The sequence below is a fragment of the Melozone crissalis genome, unplaced genomic scaffold (assembly GCF_028551555.1).
Source record: "Melozone crissalis strain CALT ecotype California unplaced genomic scaffold, PUWL_Pcris_2 ptg000019l_1, whole genome shotgun sequence".
In the NCBI taxonomy this organism is placed as follows: domain Eukaryota; kingdom Metazoa; phylum Chordata; class Aves; order Passeriformes; family Passerellidae; genus Melozone; species Melozone crissalis.
This window is the reverse complement of record NW_026535797.1, coordinates 19010701-19034842: the sequence shown is the minus strand read 5'-3', so window position 1 is coordinate 19034842 and position 24142 is coordinate 19010701. Positions and strand designations below refer to the sequence as shown.

At 48.7% G+C, this 24142-nt stretch overlaps 1 protein-coding gene across 1 annotated transcript; it reads right to left on the bottom strand.

Annotated features, from left to right (window-relative positions):
• Nucleotides 1–5753: 5753 nt before the first annotated feature.
• On the bottom strand, nucleotides 5754–23982 carry SCD (stearoyl-CoA desaturase). The gene is made up of 6 exons (XM_054277290.1): nucleotides 23665–23982; nucleotides 19652–19937; nucleotides 12900–13030; nucleotides 9384–9589; nucleotides 7921–8153; nucleotides 5754–6698 (listed from the first exon to the last, which is right to left on the bottom strand). The coding sequence occupies exons 1-6, from the start codon at nucleotides 23689–23691 to the stop codon at nucleotides 6499–6501; spliced, it is 1083 nt and encodes a 360-aa protein (XP_054133265.1). The 5' UTR covers nucleotides 23692–23982; the 3' UTR covers nucleotides 5754–6498.
• Nucleotides 23983–24142: the final 160 nt, after the last annotated feature.

The following is a 24142-nucleotide window of genomic DNA, read 5'->3' as shown; positions in this document are numbered from 1 at the left end:
TGTTTCTGAACATTAAAAGTCACATGAAAGGGGTTACCAGAATTATGTTATTAGCTTAGAAATTTTTAATTTTATGTAACTTTGTAAATGTGACAGAACGTTAGACCTCTCTGTAGATGAAGGAACATGTAAGGATCACGTAATTAGGATGATTTTGTCAAAATGATAACTTCACCTAGCATATAAGGTACCTGAAGGTCATAGCTACTTTCAAAAGGGATAAGCATTTTTTTCTGTTTAAGTGATAAAGACCAGAGTTTTGTAAAAAGCTATTTTAGGATAACTGAAAAAAAAAGTAAAACAAACAGCTGTGTTTGTTACAAAGCCAAAGTGGCATGTAAGAGCTGTCGTCACTGTGTTCTCTCTTATGAAATACTATTTGTTCTGCAAAGTGTTGTATCTTTCCATGCAGTTTAAAAAGAAATGCAAGACACAATTTTACAAGGGTTTTTTTCTTTAGTTAAGAATTAATTAATGAAAGTGAGAGAGGATTTGCTTGTTTTCATGTAATGCTAACTTTCAAAATACAGTTACAAAACTACCAGATTATAACACAGTTAACGTTTATATGCATGAAAATCGTACTTTTAAACCTCTCTTCCAAATCTAAGTATTCTGCTTTATGAGTGATACTTTTGTGTTATTTATGTATATGTACATATAGGTCCGTATTTGAGTGTGACTACAGGCGTCCACACGCATACTGAATTACAATGATTTGCCTCCCGGATTTTTTCTACTATCTTTTTAAAGCTAAACCCAGAGCTCATTTTTAAACACGACTTGAAGTGCTCCCATTTCCCACGACTCCAGCATCTGGCGCTTTTTTTGAGAAAGTCCGACGAGGGTCAGGGGCGGGGCTGGGAGCTGGGAGCTGGGAACGGGGCCGGGCAGGGCGGCAGCGGGGCCGGGCCGGGCCGGGCCGGGCGGCGGGGCGGGATTGGCCCGGCGCGGTCAGGCGCCGTGGGCTGTTGCACACACGCGGCTCCGGGCCCCGCTGACCGGCAGTAACCCCGGGAAGCCCAGCCCACTGCGGGTGTTCCCCCCGATCCCGATCCCGGCCCTGCACCGTCAGCTGGCCCGGGCTGTGCCCGGCCCCCCCGCCTACGAGGGCGCCTGCCTGCGCCGGGGCCTGCGCCGCCCCCTCAGCGCTGCCGCGGCCCCCCGGGACAGGAGCTCCCTCAGGGGTTGCGCTGGGGCGATTGGCCCTTGAGCACATGCCGCTCCATCCATCCCTATGCTCTGCACGGCTGCTGTGGTGCCATCTCCTCCACGCGCTCTCCTGGGACTTTGTTCCCTCTTTCCGAAAGTCCCCACGGGCTTGTGGGGCCCGCACGGAGGGTCGGCAGCAGCTGGTGCTTTCTCGCTGTGGTTGGAGCGCATGGCTCGGAGCAGAGCTGGTACCCAGTCCTGCTCCTGGGGGCATTGCTGCCTCCCTTGGGCACCCTCCCTGGTCCTGCTCCCAGGGCCCTGGGCTGGACACACTGGGTTCCCCACAGCTGTGTTCACTGCATCCCACCCCTGGGGAGTGAGTGGATTGCAGCTGGAATCTGTTTTCTCCTAAGGATCACGTTGGCATCTTCAGCATGGTGTGTTCAGAGCAAAAAGATGCAGCAAACTCTCCCCTGACAGCCTGCAGCCCTCCCGGCTCTCCCCTCCCTTGGGTCTGAACAAGCAGGCACTTGTTTGCCTGCTCTCTCCTACTCAGCAGAGCTGGCTTGTACATTAACCCTTCCTTTCCCTCTCCTCTGGTGGGTGGGAGATTTTCAGAGGAGCAAAGTTGGGGTGCACTGGAATTGCAACCCAAATGTGCAGATTACATAGGAAACCAGGAATGATCATGCATGAAGTACTTCTAGGCAATGACCTAAAATGCTGAGCTGGCACTGCATTGATACTGTACGAAAACATATTTTGGGCAGGGGATTTAATAACAGTCTTTAACGAAGAGGGAGAGGTTGCGATTGGAGTTGCACTCATGAAATCCAGACAGAGGGATCATTAACTTTATTTTTAGGCTTGGCTGAATAATCAGGAGTTTTGAAGACTTGCCTTCTCTGTTTCACTTGTTTTAGGAGGGGCTGTGCTGTCACAGCTGGGATCAAAAGTGCACCAGATTACCAGAAGAAGCACCTCTCTGTCATTTGTGGGGCCATGGTGCTGTGACCAGCTGATGAGCAGGAGCATTTGCTTTGCTTTTTTCTATAGCTCAAAGCAGCCATGTGTCAAATTGGTTGGGCTGGTCACGTACCTCCATGTGGAAGAACACAGCTGCTGGAAGAGCCTCAACCTTCTGTTTTAAGTAATTCTCTTTTCACCCCCCAGTCCAGTTTGCAGTGCTGGCTCTGGCCTTCCCACCAAAGAGCTTTGCAGCAGCAGTAGCTGCAGCTGGAAACCAAAGCATGGGCCTGTTTTTCCCAGGGATTCAGCATGCCCAGCTGCACGGGTCTGGCAGTGCCAGCAAACATGGGCTAGACCAGGGGTCCCAGTGTGCCATCTTTGCAGGTGGCAAAGATGCCACAAACAAGGCCATCCCCTCTGCCTGTCTGTGCACGGAGCGAGCTGGTGCCACACAGAGATGGCCTTACTCACCACTGTGATCAAAATGCGTTTGGGTGGGGGTGCAGGGAAGCTACTGTCAATAAAGTGCTACTTGGTCGGGGGATTTCCCCCTTTTCCTTTCACTTCCCTCCAGCTGCAGCAGGGGTGGGGATAAGCAGGGACACTCACTGCTGCATGAGGAAAATTCCCCTGCTGAGGCTGATGAACCCGCCCGACGGGCGGCTGCCGGTATTACGTGTTGTGCCGCATGTGTATCCGCCAGCCACAGGGCCCTGGCAAGGGGCCCCGGCTGGAATTAACCTGCAGTAACCCCAGGCGCAGGGGCAGCCTCGGCGGGGTGTGCCTGCCTGGCCTGCGCTGGAGTATGAAAGCCATTATAATCCACTCATTCATGATGCTTAAAGAGCCAGAGGCGTTTTTCCCCTGGTTCTCCTGGAAGAGAGAAGGGTTTGGAAGCAGTAAGGCACAGCATTCCGGTCCTGATGGAGTATCTCGTGCTTTACCAAGCCCTGCCCACCATGTCATCAGTCAAACAAGTTTTAAAGTAACATTTATCATTTTTATTATGAACAAATAAAATTTCAGATCAGCACAACCAGATGTCTGTTTCCATATTAGTAGAAATTATTTCAAAAAGTTTTTTTTTTCCCGTACACAAAACAGAGATACTACTATGCAGAAATCCCTAAGCTGTGAAAAATCGTATCCTACTCACATTTCAACAGTGACAGAGCTTAGACAATGTGCAGATTCAACTTTCCAATCCTTCCCTGAACACTCAACACTTAGACTTCTGCTCTTCACAATACCAGCAGGGCTGGGAACGGTTTTGGAAAACAAACCAGTCCATGCTTCTGCCAGCAGTGGTGTGTGTGGTTCGTACTGTTCCTTCCTGTGCTCGGCTGGTCGGCAGCGAGCCTCACCCACACCTCTGGGAGGCAGGGTGTAACACCCCGTTACAGATAGGGAAACTGAGGCACAGAGTGTTTTTAAGTGACTTCGTCCCAAATCACGCAGTGAGCAAGTTGGTAAGCTGGGAGCGGGTCCCAGCTGCTTTAGCCATGAGGTCCCACTGCTGCTTTTTCTGCTTCCACCTTTCACAGACTCATTTAAGCTAAACATACAGACTATGCGTCCAGGACACAAACATGCCACCAAAAATATATATATATTTATAGGTGTATATATATATATATCTCAAACAAAGTTCTACTTAAAGTGTTGTATCTGTTTCTTAATCTAACAAAAATTCTAACTCAAATACATTCAAAATCACCTGCACCCACAGTTCAATGTAGGCAATTAAATAATTAAGAAACCCCTTGAATGTTCATAACTCAGAAAAAAAAAACCAAAACGGCAAATAGCTGTCAATACTTCTATGTATATTAAAGAAAGATTTAAGGCACCCAGAGATATTTGCCAATCTACCTTTAAAGTGACTGGACAAACACCAGGACTGTTTGGTTACTGCTCCTCAACTTCCACTCTCATTCCAGATTCTGGACCTGAATCAGCACTTGAAATTTGAAAGGAACCCTTGATGTCAAGCCCTGCTTCTCTGCTGAGAGGATGTGAAATACTGCTGCATTTCACAGCACGCATCTCTACTGTAGAGTATGTCACACTACACCTTTAGGGCACCAGGAGCAAGGAAATCATTCTCCCCTTCTCCCCTCCCCTCCTCCCCTTTCAAATTACTGGCTGGAGCAAATTCATCCTCTGGGGACTTCCATGAGTTCAGAGGGGTTTACACTAGAGCAAAGTCAGCCCACAATTACAGAGCTAACAGTGTTTCTCTTTTTTTGGAGGGCTTTTTGGTTTTTTTCAAATGGTAGGATACAGCTCTAGCCACAACACCCTTTGCTCCAGCCAGCACCCAGGCAGTCAACAGCGTCAGAGCAGTAAGGACGCTGTCTCCTGAAACCAGGAGCTGAAGGACTCTTTCTCCATTTGTCCTTGTTCCTCTTGGCTGGAGACCACATCACTCCTAATGGTTCAAAAACTCAAAGGGTCCCATTGCTGAGCATAAACAAGGTCATGATGGTGGCAAGGAGGGGAAGGTGAGGAGACAGGCTCATTTTCTGAGTAACAAGCTTGTTCTTGTTAAGGAGAACATCACAGAGCTATCCTGGCTCCTGGCGAGTTTCACTGCAGCAGGTGGAAGCAAAGCTGCAGACACTCGCTCCCGTGAAGCTTCCCTGGCTGCGACGTGGCAGAGCTGAGGTGAGGAAATTGGCATCTGCACTGTCTCTGCCTTCCCTGGCCTGCCTGAATAAGGGAGATGCTGCAAACCCCACTCCAATGTCACTTTGTTCCAGCTACCTCTTGTGCTTTCCTCCAGCTCCGACTGATGCATTGAAGCAACAAAAACAGTACTATTGCTACAACTAATAACAATAATAGTAATAAAAATTAATAATAACTAGGAGAATTAAGGGGGAAAAAGCATGTTCAGCTCAGTGAGAGGCGTGATGCCATAACATCCAGAGTGTAACCAACTGCCTGAACTCAAGCTGGTCTCTGTAACTTGCAGGAAACAACACCCACATGGACTTTTTCCCCAGCGCCCTCCCGCTGCATGCCCACATCGCTCGGTGATGTAACTGCCCTTTCTGCAGGCTCAGCCGCCCTCGCTGCCTGTCTCACTGGCAAAGAGCGCGGTGCCGAGATGGCTCGCCGAGGGGGCTGGGAGGCGAGCTAAGGGACTAACAAAGAGCTCCTTCCCACTCCCTCTGGGCAGCAGGGAATGGCAAACCAACACAGCACACCTTGGGCAAGAAAGCACAGAGGTAGCTCACACTGGTGGCAGTTTCTCACCTTGAGGCCTCAACTTCCTTGAGCCCCCTGTGCCACCTGGCCCCACATTTATGTTTCTCAGGCACTTGTTGAGTGGAGCCCCCAAGGATGAAAATACCTGGTCCTGCAGACACTTTCACTCCTTCCTACACCTGCAGGTGCTCCCTTGTCCTGTCTCTGTGCTCAGCAAAGATGTGGATCTGCCTGCTACCCAGAAGGGACCCTGTTTTTCCAGCACATAAAGCAGCTTAGCTCAGAAGCTCACCCTTCCATCTGTCCTCCTCCTCACTGTGGCTCTCCAAAACAGCTGTGGAGCTCAGAGTCATGCTCTGCCTTCAGTCCCTCGTGGCACAGAGGGCAGTGCAGGGAGGGAGGCTGTGACACCAGAGGGAGTGCAAATTAAGGCCACCAGCACTCCCTCTCCAGTGCTAACTGCTGTTACAGCATCACGGCCAGTGGTGGGGATGTGAAAGAGTCTGGGCACTCTTCTCTCCCCAGCCAGAGTGGCTAGGTGGTGAGGAGCAGTGGAGAACACTTTCCAAGAGACATCTTGGAAAGAAACAACTCTTCTTTCTGATGACAAGAGCAAGGGATGGGTCTGCTTTTCCCAGGAAGAGCAGTTGAGCCATGTCATGTCTGTCAGCAGCCCTTGAGAAAAGAGAAGGGACAGTGGCAGAAACTTTGAGGGGAAGGTAGTGGGGAGAGGGTCACTGACTTTGGCTCAACTCTTCATCTGGCTGGTTCAGGCTTCCCTTAGCTAAATAGTACATAGCCGACTGCAATAGGCCTCCCCAGGCCACTTCCTACCAGCTTCTCTTCCAGGTATAGACTGGGAAAATGTAAAGCAGGAGACAGGTTAGAGAGACTGGAGAAGAAAACAGAAAGGGAAAGGAGAGGAGGGAAAGGGTGGCCTTGTGTTATAAGGGCAGAGTCCTAGGTCTTAAATACATCCTGCAAAATGCAGTGTGGGAGGGGGGTGTTAAAACTCATTATCATTATCTTAAGCAAACTGGTAGCATTATTCAGTAGTTAGTTAACAGAACATTAAACTTTTGTCCAGCGTGTTTGGAGGGGGTGGGAAGGGAGAAAAAAGGACGAAGGAGAGGTGTGGATGTGTGTGTGAAAGGGAGCAGGAACTCAGCCACTCTTGTGACTTCCATCTCCAGTCCGCAATTTCCGAGCCAGGATGACCTCCTTGGAGACCTTCTTGCGATCGCTGGCCAGCCCCAGGAGGCACATGAGGTCAATGAAGGCTGTGGTTAAGTTGAAGCGCCAGCCAAACTCACTGGTGGAGTAGTCATAGGGGAAGGTGTGGTGGTAGTTGTGGAAGCCTTCTCCTGAAAAACACGACCAGGGAGAGGATGTTGCAGAGCTCTAGGTGACAGACACTTTATCTTACCCAAAGCACCATATTCTTGTAACAGGCTGTGGATTGAGTCCAGGTTCCTCTCTCCTCTCAGCCCAGTTTCACCCTTCTGCAATCTACCCCATCTCATTTGGCATCACCCAGCATGCCAGGGCTGAGACAATGACAATCCCAGAGGAGTTTTGGTTCCTCTTGGCTTTAGAGGAAAGTAAGCATATGGCAGGGAACAGTGAAAGGCCCTGGTTCCCCAGCTGCACCAAAAAACCAGAGGATTCCTAATAGTTTTTCCCCTCCCATCACAAGAAATCTTCCAGTATTAATTCAGCTACCAGCTAGACCAGCAGCAAGCCCCCAACAAACCAGGCTAATGAATACTCTCACAACACTGGCAATCCTCATGTCAAATCCAAAGGACATTTCCAGATGAGGAAAAAAGCAGACACTAAACAGGCACTTCTACTAAGCAATCTACACCAGTCAGCCACTATCTGGTCTGGACACTGTCAACACTGGCTTCAGTGCTCACCCCTTCAAAGACACTGCCTTGACTCCTGCTCCTACCCCTGAATCTCTGCAGTTCAAATCCCTCTCTACTAAAATTCCACAAGCAGATCCTTTGGTGGTGGAAATCAGTGAAGCCCCACTGAGATACAGTGGTGCAAAACAGATGAGGATTTAGGGAAAACCAGTAAGAGCATATGCTGATCCTGGAATGTACTTCACTAGATCTCCAAAATTTCAGTAAAAAATATGAAAGCATCTATCTTGTCTTATCCTCAAGTACCCCCAAAGTCACCAGCTGTCCTGAGAACATGTCAAAATGTGAATCTGCTGGTTTTCAAGTTGACAAATCTCAGAGAGATACGCAGTGACGGCAGCACACGTTTTTTAGTCTAGTGAACGTGGCAGAGACCTCTGAACAGGGTAAATAAAATATTGCCATTGAGATAAGAAGGTGCTAAGTGTGGCAGAGTCCTTTCCAGCCTGGAAAGAGTCTGATGGGAGCTGATAACCCCACTGCCCTTATGTACTCACTGGCTAGCACAGGAAACATCCTCAGATGCAAAGGCCGAAAGGTGCAGGGGAAATAGGGACACCTGGACTGATAGAAATTCCTAGAAGCAGTTGCAGCCCCAAGAGGCAGTCCCTGTTCTAGAGTCCCCCTGCAGCAAAGACACAGATGTTGGACATACCTATGGCCCCCAGGCTGACCAAGGGGTTCTCCCGCGGGTTGATGTTCTGGTCATACGGCCGGTTGCCAAACATGTGAGCAGCACTGTTCACTAGCCAAGTGCAATTGAGCCCTACGGTGTAGCGCAGGATGGCTGGAATGAAGAAGCTGATGATGATGGACTCATCCCAGAAGTACCAGGGCACTACAGATGGCAGTGTGAAGCACAGCAACACCACTGAAGGCTTGTAGTATCTGGAAAGGAAGGGACCAGGAGGAAGGGGTTCAGTGGCAGAGGCAGGACAGGAAGGACTGATTCAGTCCTCCATTTGAAGGATTCATGCTCAGCTATACAGGGAAAATCAAGTGCAGAAATGCCTCACTCCTGAGCCTTGTATCTTTTGCTCTGGATGTGCAGAAGCCATGCCTGGAGATTCCCAAGTCCTATCATCAGGCAAAAGACTCAGACTAAATCCTGCTCTCCTCACATCTGCACAAAGCAATGCTCCCATCACCATGGGGGTGAGTGAGAGTCCAGACACTCAGACACCCAGAAAAGCTGCTGCTTTTGGCTTCATCTGTCATTTGCTTCTCAGCTGTATTGGTCCCCATAAAGGCAACCCTGTGCTTTCAGAGTCCCACACATGGTCCTTTCTCTGGCTTTGGCCCAGTGCTGCAGCTCCTCCTTGCAGACTTGGCTCTGCCTACAAATACACCCCATCAACAAGTGCAAGCAAGTGGCACAGATGAGCATGTGGGCTCTCTCACACTGGAAGAGTGGGAATAGAGGAAGGTGAACCGCTCTGATGACCCACAAGAAAAGTCAGTCTGGGACCGTACTAGGAACTTTCTGACTTAGGCTGGTTACCTATTTGGGTTGAGTCCCACATCCCTGCAGCCTCTGTGATAGGCTCACCTTCTCTGCATCCTAGTATAGCTCCAGATGGGTGAGAGATACCCTACCCAAGAGGCACCAGTGAATGAAGACTGTTCTTCCCAGTTGCTGCACCTCTCACATCTCCATTTTCAACCCTTCTTTCACCATACTGTTTCCAAAAGACTGAGGGAAGAGGGGCACACACATGGCCTGGAAGGTGTACAATCTCCAAGGATGTCTCAGAGGCACCTGTGTGTGGGCTCTGGGCCAGCCAAAGCACCAGCTGGGCTGTGGGGTGAGCAGCTGTGGAGTGGCTTTGTGGTGGGAATCTCAGCCTGCTGCTGGCAAGATGCTGCAGGGTAGGCAGGCAAGAGAAGGGCGTGGGAGGGCTAGAGGTAGCACTGGATTCTAAACATTTCTCATAAGAGAGGAACAGCTCATTTCTCACAGCTCATCTCACAGCAAAGCCTTGGGCATGCTGAAGAGTCACATTTCTCACATGATGCCCTCAATCCTCTCACATTCCATCAAAGCCATTTGAGTTCCCAGCCCATTTGTCCCTGCCCCATTCCCCATGGCTCCCCACTAAGGCTGACCCCACTACTCACCTGCGCTGGAACATCACCACTTTGTCAGCCTTGATGTCACTGAGGTCCAGCTTCTGTCCCTTCTCGATGACATCGGGGTGCTTGCGCACAAGCAGCCAGCCAATGTGGGAGAAGAAGAAGCCGCGCATGGCGTTGTGTGGGTCTGCGTCTGTTTCAGAGAACTTGTGATGGACGCGGTGGTCCCGGACCCACTCGTAGATGTCATTCTGCAAGTCAGCAGGAGTGAAAACTTAGGGTCAGAGCTGGAGATGTTCCCTCTGAATTACAAAGTGGCCCGAAATGCTTAAATACGTAAATCCTTGTATCAGTGGCATTATGTCTCAGTAGGGTTTGGGGTTTCTGACCTTTAAAACAGAGGTTGAGTTTTGGCTGCACCTCTCCAGTTTTTTGGGAAGTGGTGCCTCATTGCTGCTGCTCTTTGATTGGCCAACTCTGGGCTGGGGGGGGGGGGGGGCGTTTGCACCACACCCATGGTGCTGCAGGCTCTGATTGGTCAGCCTGTGCCCCACCCCTGCAGCAGCCACTCTCATTGACTGGCTGGTGCCTCCTCTCCTATGCTCGGCTCCTGTCCCATCCCCATCCCTGTCCCCATCCCCATCCCTGCACAGTGCCAGGCAAGGCTGACCTGCCCCTTCCCTCTACCTGACATTTCCCATAGGTCATCCTGCCTTGCTTGTCCTGGGATTGCCTAATCAGATGTTTAACTTCGGGGGGGCAAGGCTTTTTTCAACTTTTTTTTTTCCATTAGAAATCAAACAGTCTTAAAATTAAGGTCCCTTTTTAGAAGGAGCACAAACACACCCTTTCAATGACATTTCTCAAAAATACCTCTCTTCAGCCCCATTGCTGTTCAATTTAAGCAGCAAAATCAATACTGTTTGGAAAATGTAAACGCTTTTATCATTTGTATTATGAAATGATTGCTTTGGCTAGTTTTAAGAATAGATTTTCATAAGCCTGTGATCATTTCTTTGTATCAAGATTTCAATGAGCTTAAAGCCATGTATTACACCATCCTAGAAAACATGAAATAGAGATCTAACCATGGCTCTATTACCTGTATTACACAAGAGGCTCCTTAATCACCTGCATACCCAGGACTTTTCCTGAAAACACTTTGAAGATAGGGAAATGGCATAACCATCCCTATTTCTTGCCTCGAAAGACTAATGGACTTGTACACACAGGGAGCCTGTAACAGACACTCAACTCCTCAAGTCCTTTTCAGGTATTGTAACCACTCCTCCTTTACCTGAGATAAAATGATTTACCTGCAGGCCATTCAAGAAGGCAATGATAGACATGGACCAGGGTTAAAGTCTTGCTTGTTTCCTAATAGTGGGAACTGCCGCCTTCCTTCCAGCCAAATATCTCCAATTATCAGCAGCCCTTGCTGATCATGGCCAGAGCCTGGTCACTCAGTATTCCCCCAGAAGAGGGTGGCCCAGCTGCCCTCCCTATCTAAGTAAGCAGAGAAACTCAACCAGTACCTATGCTGGAAAAGTTCCACCTGTGACCCAAAGTCTCTTTCACATCCCAGACCCTACACAGCACCATGTAACATGAGAAAGCCCAGTCTGAAAATTGACAGACAATTTGGGCTTGCACATATCGGAAGGTCTTCCCTGTCTTGCTGGAGGCAGGAGGCACAAATTTGGAAAGAGACCATGTAACACAGCTGGATCATGGTATGACTTCATCTACCCCATCATCCTGTCTACAAACAAAATCAGGAGTCTCAAACCTGAAAAATCTGTATCTTGACCCAAACTTTAGCTCATTAACTTTTCTACAGCTCTTATTTTGGGCCCACCTCCAACTGCAACCCTGACTGAAAATCACGACTTTCTGAGAAGAGCAAGCAAAGCCAAGGAGAATGTCTTCTTCCCTGGCATATCCCAGCTACAGGCTATAACCATGAGACCTTCTGTTGTGCTGCAGCTGACAGGTCTTGCAGGCGAAAAAGCCAATTAGATGCAGAATTCATAAATTCTCTGAAATTACAAGTCACAGGTCTCTGAGCAGCCAACAGGTGTTTTCTGGAGGACCTAAGATAAGACAGTCCATAAACTTCCGTGATCTTAAAAGTTCCTGATCTCCTCTGCTGCCACTAATAGGAATGAGAGAAATTCAACATAAATCTTCTCTTGATCTCACTGAAAGTAACTACTAAAAAAATCCATGGGGAATAGTATCGAATTTTCACTAAAACTTTGGATTAGTTCCTATTGAAGTGGAAATATCTCTCTGTCTTTCATCTTTGTCTATTCCTATCCCCTACAGTAATAGCTCAGCAAATTCTTTCCCCCTCTGCCCTATAACCCTGTGAAAGATGGTCTTTGTACAGGACTAGCTAATACACAGCAACCCATCCTGCTGCCTTGCTGAGTGCTGGACCACTGGCTGGAATCAGCAGCTTGGTCCCTCCCCTTCCTCATCAAAGACAACTGTTTGGTACTATCAGAGAAGAAGAAATTCATTGATGTTTTAGAAAGTTTTTCAAAGCTTAAAAAACTTTACTCTGTTTTGATTACATGTAAAAAAAATCATATCCTCTGGAGAATTACTTAAGAGCACAGCACTGATACTTTTGTGTTCACCTTTTTATAGCAGAAAGTGCTGCATTCTGACACCTTCCTGAGTCCTTCCCACAGACAAGCAACCCTTCAGTACAGTTGGAGGATGGAGTGTTGTTAGAGCTGACTTTCAGCAGCAAGCCTGAGAGGATTTATTTTTCTGTGCCATGCTAATCTGGGTTTTCACTCTGACTTCTACAGATTTGCAGTTTTGTTTGTTTTGGGGACTGTGAAGTACTCTCACAGTAGTTAGGCAATATCCTGAGTTAAGAGCTCTTTGGGAGGTGAAGCAATCTCCCAAGGTGCTTAACAGTGCCTGCAGTCACTTGTGCCACTGGGCCCAACCCTTCTCTCCTTAAAATATCACTGACCTGGGACAACTCTCTGGAAGCCAGTGGAGTGATTTGTAACATGATTAGTCCTAAATATCACTCTTCTGAATGAGAGAAACATCCCCTAAATCTCAACAAGTTCTTGGTCTTTATGAAGTAGCAAATTCTACATCCTGTAGAATTCTACAATCCTTGGCTTAGCAGATGTCTTCTCCTTTATCAGCCACACAGCAAAAGGAGAGTGAGGCAACACCAGGAAAACACTTAACACTTCCACACCTCTGTCATGGGACCTGGTGCAAGCACAGGGAGACCACACCTTAAGAGAAAGGTACATTCCTGCTTCAGAGATTTCCTACCCCTGGCTTTGGCCTGTTGTCCTCTCAACACTGGGTTTGTCTCAGAGTCGGCCTCTGATGGGACAAGGTAAAGACAACGAGACAGACTCCAGCATTGCAGTGTTAGATGGAAAGGGCTGTCTTCTTCCTAACAACAGGTAGTAGATAGAATAGAGGAGCCTCTTCATCAGATCGTGTCCCCTATCTGGGACAGGGATTCATGGGAGCACTTCCTTCCGAGGAGCAGTGGGACACTGAGGAAATGCTTACCTGGAAGGCCATGGAGTTGGCAATAGTCAGGAAGATGCGCAGAGGCAGCGTGGCTTTGTAGGAGCGATGACTCCAGAGGCGGTGAGATCCAGCTGTGATCCCCAGAGCACTCACCACGAAACACAGAAGAGCTACAAAGGAAAAGAAGGTGTTTGAGCAGTTGGAGCAAAGCTTCAAGCAGGGCAACACAAAGATGGACCTTCCCCCAAATCTGTATAAGCAAGAGAGGAATCCATGGAGAGCAGATTGGGGCAATAAAACTCCATGTGAGATTGACCAAGCTACCACTGGCCTCCTAGGCAATGTGGACAAAGCAATTCAGCTCTTCATCTCTAACAAGGAAGGAGGCTCCCCCTTAGAAGACTCACGAGGGCTGGTTCTTCAGCATAGTGCCATCTGTCATAGTGCAGAGTAGTCAAAATTGTATAAACTGGCTGCTTTCATAAAGCACTGTGATAAAAGCACTGCAGTCCATCAGGGAACAGTTTCTCCCTTTTCTTCCACCCCAGATACTCCAGGCTCTTGCTTTCCCAAGACTCACCAAACCCCAATAAATCTCTTTTGCATTATTTCCACCCTGAGATGGTAGATAATCTTAGCATTCTTGAGTGGGACAACTCAAGCCCAGGGTTAGGCTTTTCTTCTGCTCCCTTTCTCAGCAGAAGCTGGCAAAAAAAATATCTAACCTATCCTCCCACTGAAGTCTGGGTTTCACCTTCAGCTCTAGCACTGGTTTAAAAGCTGCCCAGAGGCTACTGTTCCTGGGTCTTTTTGATCCCTCCCTCTGCTCAAGTCCTGCACTTTTCACAGAAGGAAACCCCAAGGCTAATGATTCATTGCAAGTTGTGCCCATGGCAGAGGCAGATGTTGCTGTGCCCTGTTGAGCTTTGAGGCTGCTTCGTGTGTTCCCTCTTCACACAGGGCAAAAGGAATTCCTTGCCCCTCTGGCATCTAGTAACAAACCACATCCCTCTCCCAATACATCATGAGTTCATATTTGCCCTGGTCTGTGTGCCTGTTTGCCCTCCTGGGAATTCTGGAAATTAACCTCAGCTCCAGTACCTGATCCTAAAACGGAAATGGAGAAAAGATCCCAAGAGTTTCATAGCAGCATTACACTAGGAAAGTAGGGTAAGAAGAAAATTGGTTCTGCAAATTAACTCTTCCTCTAGAAGGAAGGGTCAGGAAGTTTGGTAGAAAGAGAGCATTCAACAGCTGGTTTGCTCTGCAAGCTCAGACACAAAGAGGGAAGGGTGCACATCTGTGAACAGGTCAACTGATCCACCTCTAGTCCTCTGGGGGAGGACTAGTGGTCCTTCTTACCAGTCCCCCAGGGCAGACTTTTTCTGGTATAAATTTGCATATTTCAGCCAATTGTATCAATCATGAAAAGAGTTCCTTATTCCTTCACATAAGTGCATGGATGGGAATTGCTGGTGGTATGCTTGACATTCAGCCGTTCAGTCCAGCCAAATGGCTCTAATCAAGTTTGTCTTGAATCCAGAAAACCAGATACACTGACAGAAACTTGTCTGGAATCAGAAATCTGAGACCTCTGCCAAGCATGGTCCGATTCTTTAATTCAAAATAATACAGGCTTTATTTCTGCTCATCTCCTGCTTCATCTTCCTTCTCTCACCTCCTTTTTGTTGTTCTACATTCCCAGCGTAATCACTTATCCACTAAAAGCCTGTCTTGGATGTTTTCCGGCCCCTTAAACTTGCATGAACTCTTCTCACTTCCATCCCACTGCACAAGAGTGACCTTCCCTGTCTGCTGATCTGACTGTGATTCCCCATCTTCATCTTCTCCCTTGGTTCCCTGCCTGCTACTGAGTGCAGCACAACCCTTGGACCAGCACAACTCTGCCTTGTGTCTCCCAGCACCTTGGCAGTCTTTCAGAAGAGCCAAGCATGCAAATACAGCAGGATCCAGCCTTTCCAAGAGACAACAGAGCTGAACAAAGCTCACAAAGCTGTCGAATGCAGACAATTATACAGACAATTCTCAGAATTTGCCTGTGGATACCCCTCTTGGGAAAAGATGACACCAGCAACAATGACATTATCAGCAAGCACAGGGAATCATAAAAGAGATGTGATAGGGACACCAACAGACTCCAAACCCAGACAACCCAGTATCTGCTTTTGGGGGTCCTGTCCTGGAAGCTTTTGTAAAAAAATTGCAAAGTACCCACTGATTTTGGGTGCCCTGGCATAGAACAGACTCAGCCTCTATCCAAAGCCTGTGAACATCAGCAGCTCATGCTGACTTCTCTTGGACCTGCATCCCAGGTCACTACAATGGCCATAACTCTCTAATTATAATCCTGTGCTGCCTGGCCTCACGCCCATGTACAGAAGCTGTAGTTTATCTAAGGGGCAGACACTTTCTGTGGCAAAGCAACTGATTCTCAGTCTATGCATTGATGGCACCAGCCCCACAGAAAGCCAGATCCTACCTGGAGACAATTAGATCCGTCAGCTATATCTAAGAGTTTATGTGAAGTGTCAGGACATGCACAATGACTGAAATCCTTGTGGAATACAGAAGAATCCAGTACCTTTATGATTCAGAGAGTTCACCCCCACAAACAGATACAGTGATGATCAATCATTGCATAGTCAGGGAATCAGCATCTCACAGGGAAGAAGAAAAACTCCTCCAAGATCATCCACTAAGAATTCAATTGGAAAGAGAGTAGAGAAGGTGAAATAAAGTAGCACAGATTTTCACACCTGCCCTGTGATGCTGCCCCAAACTGAAGGACTTAGGGACTCCATCAGCTGAGGATTCAAAGTCATTTTCCATCCTGTGCTTTGAACTACATGAGATTCAAAATACTGGCAACTCACAGGTGATATTCCCAGTGACCCATTCAACTGGAATACAAAGAATTATGACCACTGACAGTAATAAGCACTCAATGCTCCAAAAATTAAACAGAAAACATTCTGCATTCAGTCATAGCTATGACTCATTAAGCTTTACCTCTTTAGGGCTCAGATTCAGACCCAAGCTATGATGAGAAACCAGGAATGTGCTGAAAGCATTGCCACCTGCAGTGAACCAGTGAACACCAAGGATGTTTACATGTAAAGAGGTGTTCCTGATGCAGCATGTGTCCTTGGGCTTTTGCTCTGGGCGCGATTGTTCCCTCCTTGCTGCCCAGTCTCTGTTAGCCAGGTGAGTCCTGCTACTCTCAGGAGAAAGATACCAGGGGCAATGTAATTTACAGGCTGCACAAAGGGAAGAGTGTTTAGGAGGAGCAATAGGATCTGCTGTCACTAAACCTAACTTCCCTGCCACACTCAGAGAAGCACAGCACCTGCTACTTTAGCCTGGAGGGAGCACTAAGTGGTAAGGTGTTGCCAGCTATAGTCTTGATGGGAAAGTAAAAAAACCACTGTAAACACTTTGCTGGTCATATCTCTGGGGGTAGTATTGGCTGAGATTTTCTGACTGTCAGTTGCCTAAATTACCCAGCAAGGTTCACCTTGGTCCAAAGACAATACAGCAACAAAATATGGTATCAACCCATGCTCCTAGAGCCTCTGGCACTGCAGGGATCTGAGGTGTTGACAGAGCACCATGTCGAGAGGAACCATTCTTGTTTACAGACACTGCGTCCAGGCCAACAGGAGCTAGGACAATTACTGACAATTACAAATACTGCTGCATCCAAGGGCTAAAAAGACTACCCACAAATCATGTTTCCAGCGAGGATCTGAGCAATTGGAGAAGAAACTGCCCATCACGTTTGCATTCTACCATTTAAGACGCAGTCTCTATGCCATTTAGCAAATGACATAAAATGTGCCCATGATCCTTGAAAAGACTAAGCAAGACTTTGAGAAGTGCAGTGGAAAAGACAATAAATAAAAGGGGACCTGACTAGAAAGCCAGTGCTGGACAGGCTCGGAGAGCTCTTGTGATGGTGAGCCCTCACCTGATCAACAACCCGAGCTCATTCTGGGAGGCTCTGTACCAGAAAGAGATCAGGGGAGACAATGCACACAGCAATGCAGAACAGCAAACAATGATGAAGGCAGGGCTGGGGAGCTTGAGAGACAAAGAGGGATCAGCACATAGAGAAACGAAAACAAAAGAGGACAGTCACCAATATGACTGGTTTCAAAGGGACAGGAACATCAAGGAGATGGTGGCCTGGATGAAGTAGGTATAAGCAATGGATAAATTACAGAAGGTAGATGAGCCACCAGGCCCCACAGCTGCCTGTTGCAACACAAGAGAACACCCGAGACCATGCTAATTTTATATTATATGTAAACAATCTAAGGAAGAAATTATCTGAAAAACAAACAAAGAAACAAGCAAAAACTGCAGCAGCTCCAGAACTACCATTGCTAGAGCTGGCCTGCCATGAGCCCATGGTGTACTGCCACGAGCAACACAAGTCACTGCTGCACTATCCTTGTGTGTAACATGGGAACTGTAGTCCTCTCCTTGCTACCAGAGGGTGATAGGAAAAAACACCAAGTCACTGACATGACATGACAGCCACAGATGCCTTGTATATGCCAAATAAAGGTATGAGCTGAGAAAAGGGCAATGCAAGGAGCAAGAAGCCTTGTGCTGAGAAGGTAGACATGTGGAAGATCAGAGTATTCCCGTTCCAGTTAGTGCTGGAGGACAATGGACTATAAGGGAACTCTGATTTGGCTGTAAGGTGCCACAAACAGTGGTACTTTCCTGGAACAGGGAGCTTCGTGGAGCTACTCCAACTTTGGTAAAGCCAGATAGATCTTCAGCCAGTCCAGAACAGTGCAGCTCCCCCAAACACCATGTCCTTCTCCCATTCCCAGAACATGTCACTCCAGAATCCACCATGGAATCTTGCAGTGCCTCATAGTGGCAGGAGAGCAACTGGCACTTCCCATCAGAGTTGACTGAGCGAGGAGAGCAGGAAAGATTGACATCAGATGAAAAGCAAAGCAGATTCCTGAGAAGTGCTATGAGATGCCATACAGACATCCTAAAGAGGTGCACAGTTGCAAAGACACTGCCTCAGAGACCATTTTGGAGTAGGGTGGGGTTTAGCAGAATGCAAAACAGCATTAACTTTCTGGATAAAGATGCTCAAGCCCTCATACGTATCCCAAGCGCACTCAAGGGATAAGGGTTGGATGGATTTGGAAATCATGGAGCATATCAGCAGCTTGAAATGAAGTCAGTAAATTCAACTCACTTTTTTTCCTTCTCCTTGCCCCAACATCCTGAGGTTATCTGACTGGAGTTGGAGGACCCGGGCTGTCAGCTCAGTGAGTGGGAGAAGCCAGCAGTCTTTGCTTAGCCTCTAGCCCAGGGATGGGACACACAGAACAGGACCAAGAGCCCTGAAATGCTCCTCCAACATCATGCTGAGGCTGCATGTTCTGCCCAGTTCTGACAGGCCAGGGGAAAGTACAGCCTGTCAGGTTTTCACAAGGGAAAGGCCCAGCAAAGTCTTCTTTCACAACATCCCCCTGAAAGGCCATGGCTGCACAAGGGAACACATCAAGGCCTCTGCTTTTGCAGATGCTGTAGCCAGGCCCTGGCTGTTGCCTCCAGTGAGGAGGCAGACCCCTGCCTGTGAGAGGCTGATAAGGATAAGAGGAAGAGTCAGCCTGGCCATCCAGGAAGCCATCTCCTTCCCAGTTCAGCTGTGAAACTTGTTGCACACAGCCATCAGGAAGACAGACTTTGAGAGGGTGACAGACCAGGTGGATCGCCCCAGGGCCCTTCCATAGCCAGCCTGACCAGGAAGCATGAGCACTACTGAACCCAAAAGCCACCCCAGCAGACCTCAATCTAGACTGTTGCTTTTTGTTTCAGGATGTTCTGTTTCACAGGGAGGCAGGGGCTGGATGCAATCTCTCAACCTCCCTACTGGGAGCCATTTGGTTTCTGGACTCCTCCAGGGGTCCACACAAAGGCTCATGGAAAGCGAAACTCTCCTGCAGAGTGGGCCCTGGGCCCAGCTGTCTTTCAAGCAGTCAGAGGAAAAGTTTGGTTCCTACCCAGGACAAGATCCCTGAGAAAGCAGAGCTTTCCCTAGCTACCTTCTGCTGGGTTGTGCTTTCCACTGGAATTTGCTGCCTGGAGAGATGCTTATTTATTTTCTGAAAGTCATCAGGCTTAGTTCCGGGATGACAGTGGCTAATCTGTGCTTTTTTAAGAATGATAAAAGACCTGAGCTTCAGACTTAATTCTTGACTTTTATCTTCAGCACAACTGTATTTTGTCTCTTTTCCCTCATACACACATTGAGGCTCTGTGGGATTTACACTTCCCTGGTAAGGACAGGAATGGTTCTCGTGTCTGGGCAGCAGTCTCATGCCAAGTAGTGCTCTGTACCTTGCCTCCCCAAAAACCCGTTCAGGTGCTCTTGCTAGCATCTTCCTAACTTTCTGGCACTGTCACAGTACTCTATCAAACAGTTTTTGTGCTTCACCCCAGCAGCAGCTACACATCCAAGGATATTTCCAATCCTAATGTCTGTGAATCAAGTTTGTTCTTTGAGCAGACAAGCCAAATCCCTGCCAAATCTTTCCCTCTCATGTGTGACCTTACAAGAGACACTAGCAAGTCCTTCCACAGCTTGCTACAAAACTGGCTGAAGAGCTGCTTCTAGAAGCCCCCTGCTTCTTTCTCTCTCATCCCCAAGTCTATGGGCCTGGAGGGAAAAAAAACCCCACCCAACAGACTGGGGGGTTGCAGATGCCCAGAAACAGACAGAGGAATGTGCTTACCCCACACCAGTGTCTGGATCTTTGCAGAGGGTATCAGCATCAAGGAGAACAGAGCCCCGAGGTGCAGCAGGCTCATGAGGATGATGTTCCTCCAGACGTATCGCAGTGGGGGCTTGGGGCCCTCTTTCTCCCGGTAGGTCTCATCAAAGATATCGTCTACCATGCCCCGGTCTGCTGCCAAGTCCTCATGGTTGAGTAAGTCCTTCTCCGTGACGGCGTTTCCATTACTGGTCACCCGGGAGGTGACTGTGCCACCAGCAGTGGTGCTGGAGGTGGAGGAGAACTCCTTGAAGAGGTAGCAGTGGATATTTTCAAGAAAGGAAAGAAGGGAAAACAAAATAAGAAGTTGGTGGTTATCAATTCAAGAAATAGAAACACATGCATCTAGGCAGGCAGTGTAAAGATTCACAGCCTGTAGTTTCCCTGGAAGGCTCCATTCTTTCAGCTGAGCCCTTGGCACAAAGATCCTGCTCTGGCCACATGGAGTCATGGCCTGAGAGACCAGGGACCTGCACTTTCTGGAGAGGAGGTGAATGGTAGGTAGGGTGCCAAAAGGAAAAAAAATACTTGAAAGCCAGTCTCTTTTCCACCAGTGCCTTTGGTGAGATCATTTGCAGACTGCAAGGATTTTTATTTTCATTCAGTTTGATTAGTGGATGGTTTTAGGTGGGTCTGGGCTTGTGCATAAATGGACAACAAAAAGGAAATCTTGTGAATGAATAAAGAGGTGGAAGAGAAATATGGTCTCAAACACAGTTTTATAATAAATTAATGGGCTGCTCCTGAAATCCTACTTATTTGTCACCCCACCTGGGATCACAGGGGAACATCAGGAAGATCCACAGGGGGATTCCTCTGCCTCCTTATCTTGCTCGCCTCACCTTCCAAGATGGGATGTAGCAAGACCAACATGCTTGAAGATCAGTGGACGGAAGCAGTCAGGTGAGGTACTTCTAGTTAGAACTGCAGCTACTTATCCTGTGCCTGCTGCTAAGACTCTTATCCCTCTCTCATTTCCCACCCACAGGCAAACTGAGGCAAGGGAAGACAATCCTCTGATCTATGGCCACCAGCATGTAGAGAGGAAGTTTTAAGCAGCAAAGTTGGCTCAGCTTAGCTCCTGGCTCCCTTCTGTAACTGTGACACAACATTCCCTCAGAACATGCTTGTTTGCCCTGGCTGAGTGACAGCCTGCCCCATCAGGCATGCATGACAAAAGGAGCAGGCAGGATTGACCCTAATGAGACAGGTCAGTGAACCCTGAATCACCGATTTCCATCTCCATCCAGACAGCCCGTGCTTGCTGGTACTGTGCCTGCTGGTACTCCCAGCCCTTTGTCAGCCCCAAGTGCCCAACGTGGCCCCGCCCCGGGGTGCCAAGCACGTGGGATGCAAGGGTGTGTCCCACACACATCACCCCATCCCCTGCCCCTTGGGACACATCCCTCTGCCACCCAGACTGCTGCCTCCATGGGTGAAGGGGCACTAAAGGTCAGCCAGCAGGAACAGGAGGGCTGGGACTGCAGGACGGAGCATGGTCAAGCTGGGAAAGCTCCTTCCCCTATAGAAATCTCTGCTGAATTAGCAGCAGATTCCCACTCAGGTGTTCAGGATTCATAAAAGACCACCATCCTGCCATGGCCTAGTTTCCTGAGGGAGGCATTAAAATCAGGCCAGGCAGCTGACGTGGCCACCCCAACTCCTCCCTTTCCCAAGGGTTGAAACTGGAGGGTTACAGACATACCTTCCGATGGGGAGGAGCTGTCAAGGCTGACAGATTCCCCACATTTGGGAAGTAAAATGATCTCTACAGAGGAGCGCTTTCAGTTTTTCCTCAGGGAATCAAAGGTTTGAAAGGAAAAAAACTGGACACAAAGTATCCTGCTGCCTTCACTGCACACAGGCAAGCTGCTGAGCTTGGGACTGGCTCTTCTGCATCCCGGCTATCTCTGCCTGGTTTCCTAGTTAACATTTTAAGGGTAGGATACTCTCATCTGCTAGAGAATTTAGAGGTAATCCCCACACCAAAAGAATCATGAGAAATGGCTTCTAATCCAGAGATTAGGCAAGGAGAAGTCCTGCCTGTTCCCAAGTGTTAGATATTCTCATCTAGCATTTTGGCAGAAAGGTACAATTTTCTTTCTTGGCTGCAAGACAATCTACCAAAAAGACCCAAGACTTGTCTATGCAGGAAAAATTCCCAGCAGTGATTGGTGGTATAATTAGACAGGTAACACACCCCATATGGACATGCTGCTTCCAGAGTAAGAATGTGGGGTTGGAGTTGCATTTTTCTCCTCCATGATAGCTTATGTCACTGTCAAAGTTACACAGGGGCAGAGGAGGAGGAGGGAAAGCGCAAAGAAAACAGCAGAGAGGAAAAAAATCTCTTCTGGAGTTGTAGTAGCCACATGAGGAATTTGACCAGCATACCTATGCTGCTGGAATTACACTGATATAATCAGGCTGGTCAATTCTCACATGTAAACTAACCTTGAACAAAAGGGCTATAAAGCAGCTGTGAAACAGCTCCACCGTTACAAACTTGGTGGGAGGAGCATGGGGGGATGAGGGAGGGAGAGAGGTAGAAACGGGGGAAACGAGGAAAGAAAGAGGATTTTTGTCCCGTTATGACCATAGTGGCTCCTACCGAGGAAAATGAGATGGACATTGATCTGGAGTTTAGGGCTGAGAGAGGGAGGAGGCCAGCTAAATAATTTTCATTAGCTTTCCCTCATTTCCGAATGGCTTTGCTGCTCTCATCTGCAGAACAGATGTGTTTCCCCATCTACACCCCCACCTCCCCAGCACTGAACATGCCATAGGTGATCCTGGCACCCAGCCAGCTTATACAACCAGCTGCAGCTCAAAGGCTCCTGCAGCGGGCACGGTGTATGAGCCCCAGGGCACTGAATCTCGGGTCCAGCATATTTGAATGTGCCCAGCGTGACCCAGGGACAGGATTCTTTCCAGCTTCCAGGATATGACCCAAAATACATGCCAAAACCATGAAACATGGTTTGAACACACCGCCTTTGACATCCATTTTGGGAGGGGGGAAAAGTAAAGTTCTTTACATCACAGCATGCCTGGAAGGTCATGGCACCTGCACAAAAGCACCAAGGGAGACCCTGGGTGCTGCTGACAGGAAAAGAGCAGGGGTATGATTTACATCCACTTCTAGGCATTGGCAGAGGGGAGAAGGATGAGAAGGTGGGAGCACAAACACCAGAATCAAGTGTCTGCCTCCTCCCCTTGGGCAAAGGGTGGCTGCCGTAAGGGTCAAAAATAAAAATGAAAATCTTTAAAAATCCAACACTCCACGTGTCTTACTGGTGTCAGGTTATTATTCAGACCTTCTTGTGCCAAAAATGGGCAGTCTCCCTATTGTATGCTTGCTTGGCTCAAGCAATGCAGTCACAGTCATTCATTTCATCTGGGCAGCCGGCTTTCACCTTGCGTCTGTCCTAGAGACGCTTCCTGCTGCAGTATTTGGTTTTAAAACACTGCGAGTAAAACCCCTTTCTAATCACAAATAAAATTAATTAAGAAATTTTTTTAAATCCCAGTCTGAGTATTATAAAAAAATTTATGACTTCTTGGCACAAAAGATCTTCTTGAATAGCCCTTCATGCTACTCAAGCACCCAGTATGTTTCGATGGGTGTTTTCAAAATAACCCTGTATTTTATGCTCAGTCTACCTGAGGGCACAGGATCCAGGAAGATCACCTCAAAGGTGGATGTCTCCGCTTCATCCGCGGGCTCCCCACCAGGCTTGGGCGATGTTTTAAGTTCCCACGGAACCCCTTCGCCTCCCCGGCTGCAAAGCGGTGCGGAGAGGACCGGGCACGCACGTGTGAATACGTGTGTGTGTGCACGCACAGACACGCGTGGATGCCCACTCCTTCTTCCCCAGCACAGCAGCAGCGCAGCAGCGCAGTCGGAGCCGCGGAGATGAAGGAGGAAGGGGCTAGGGGAAGACAAAGCACCCGCACCCCGGGGCCCCGCTCACCTCCTCTTGCAGCAAGTGCGCAGGCATGGGGCGGCCTGTCTGTGCTCCTCGGCGCGGTACGCGGGCGCGCAGCTCCCCGGCGCTGGCGAGAGGCTGGCTCCGGTCGGCTCCTCGCTCGGCGAGCTCTGCGGCTGGCGGAGGCGGGTGCGGAGCTATTTAAGGGGGGCTGCTTGCTCGGCTGCTGGCGGGGCTGGACTCTGCGCGCCCCGGCCTCCCGGTGACCCCCTGCCCGCGGCTGGGATGCGCGGGGTCAGCGCGGAGGGCGGCGAATCGCGGCGGGGGCCCGGCTCTCGACGTAGCCGGGGGGAGAGGCGGGGCGGAGCGGGCAGGGGGGCGGGAGGGAGGAAGGATGCTGAGGAAGAGGAGGATGACGAGGGCCAGGCTCTCTCATGATGCCTGGCTGCTTTTTTCTTTTTTTTTTTTTCCTTCCTTTTTTTTTTTTCCTCCCCTCCCTCCCCCTTGCGAGCTGATTGGTTGC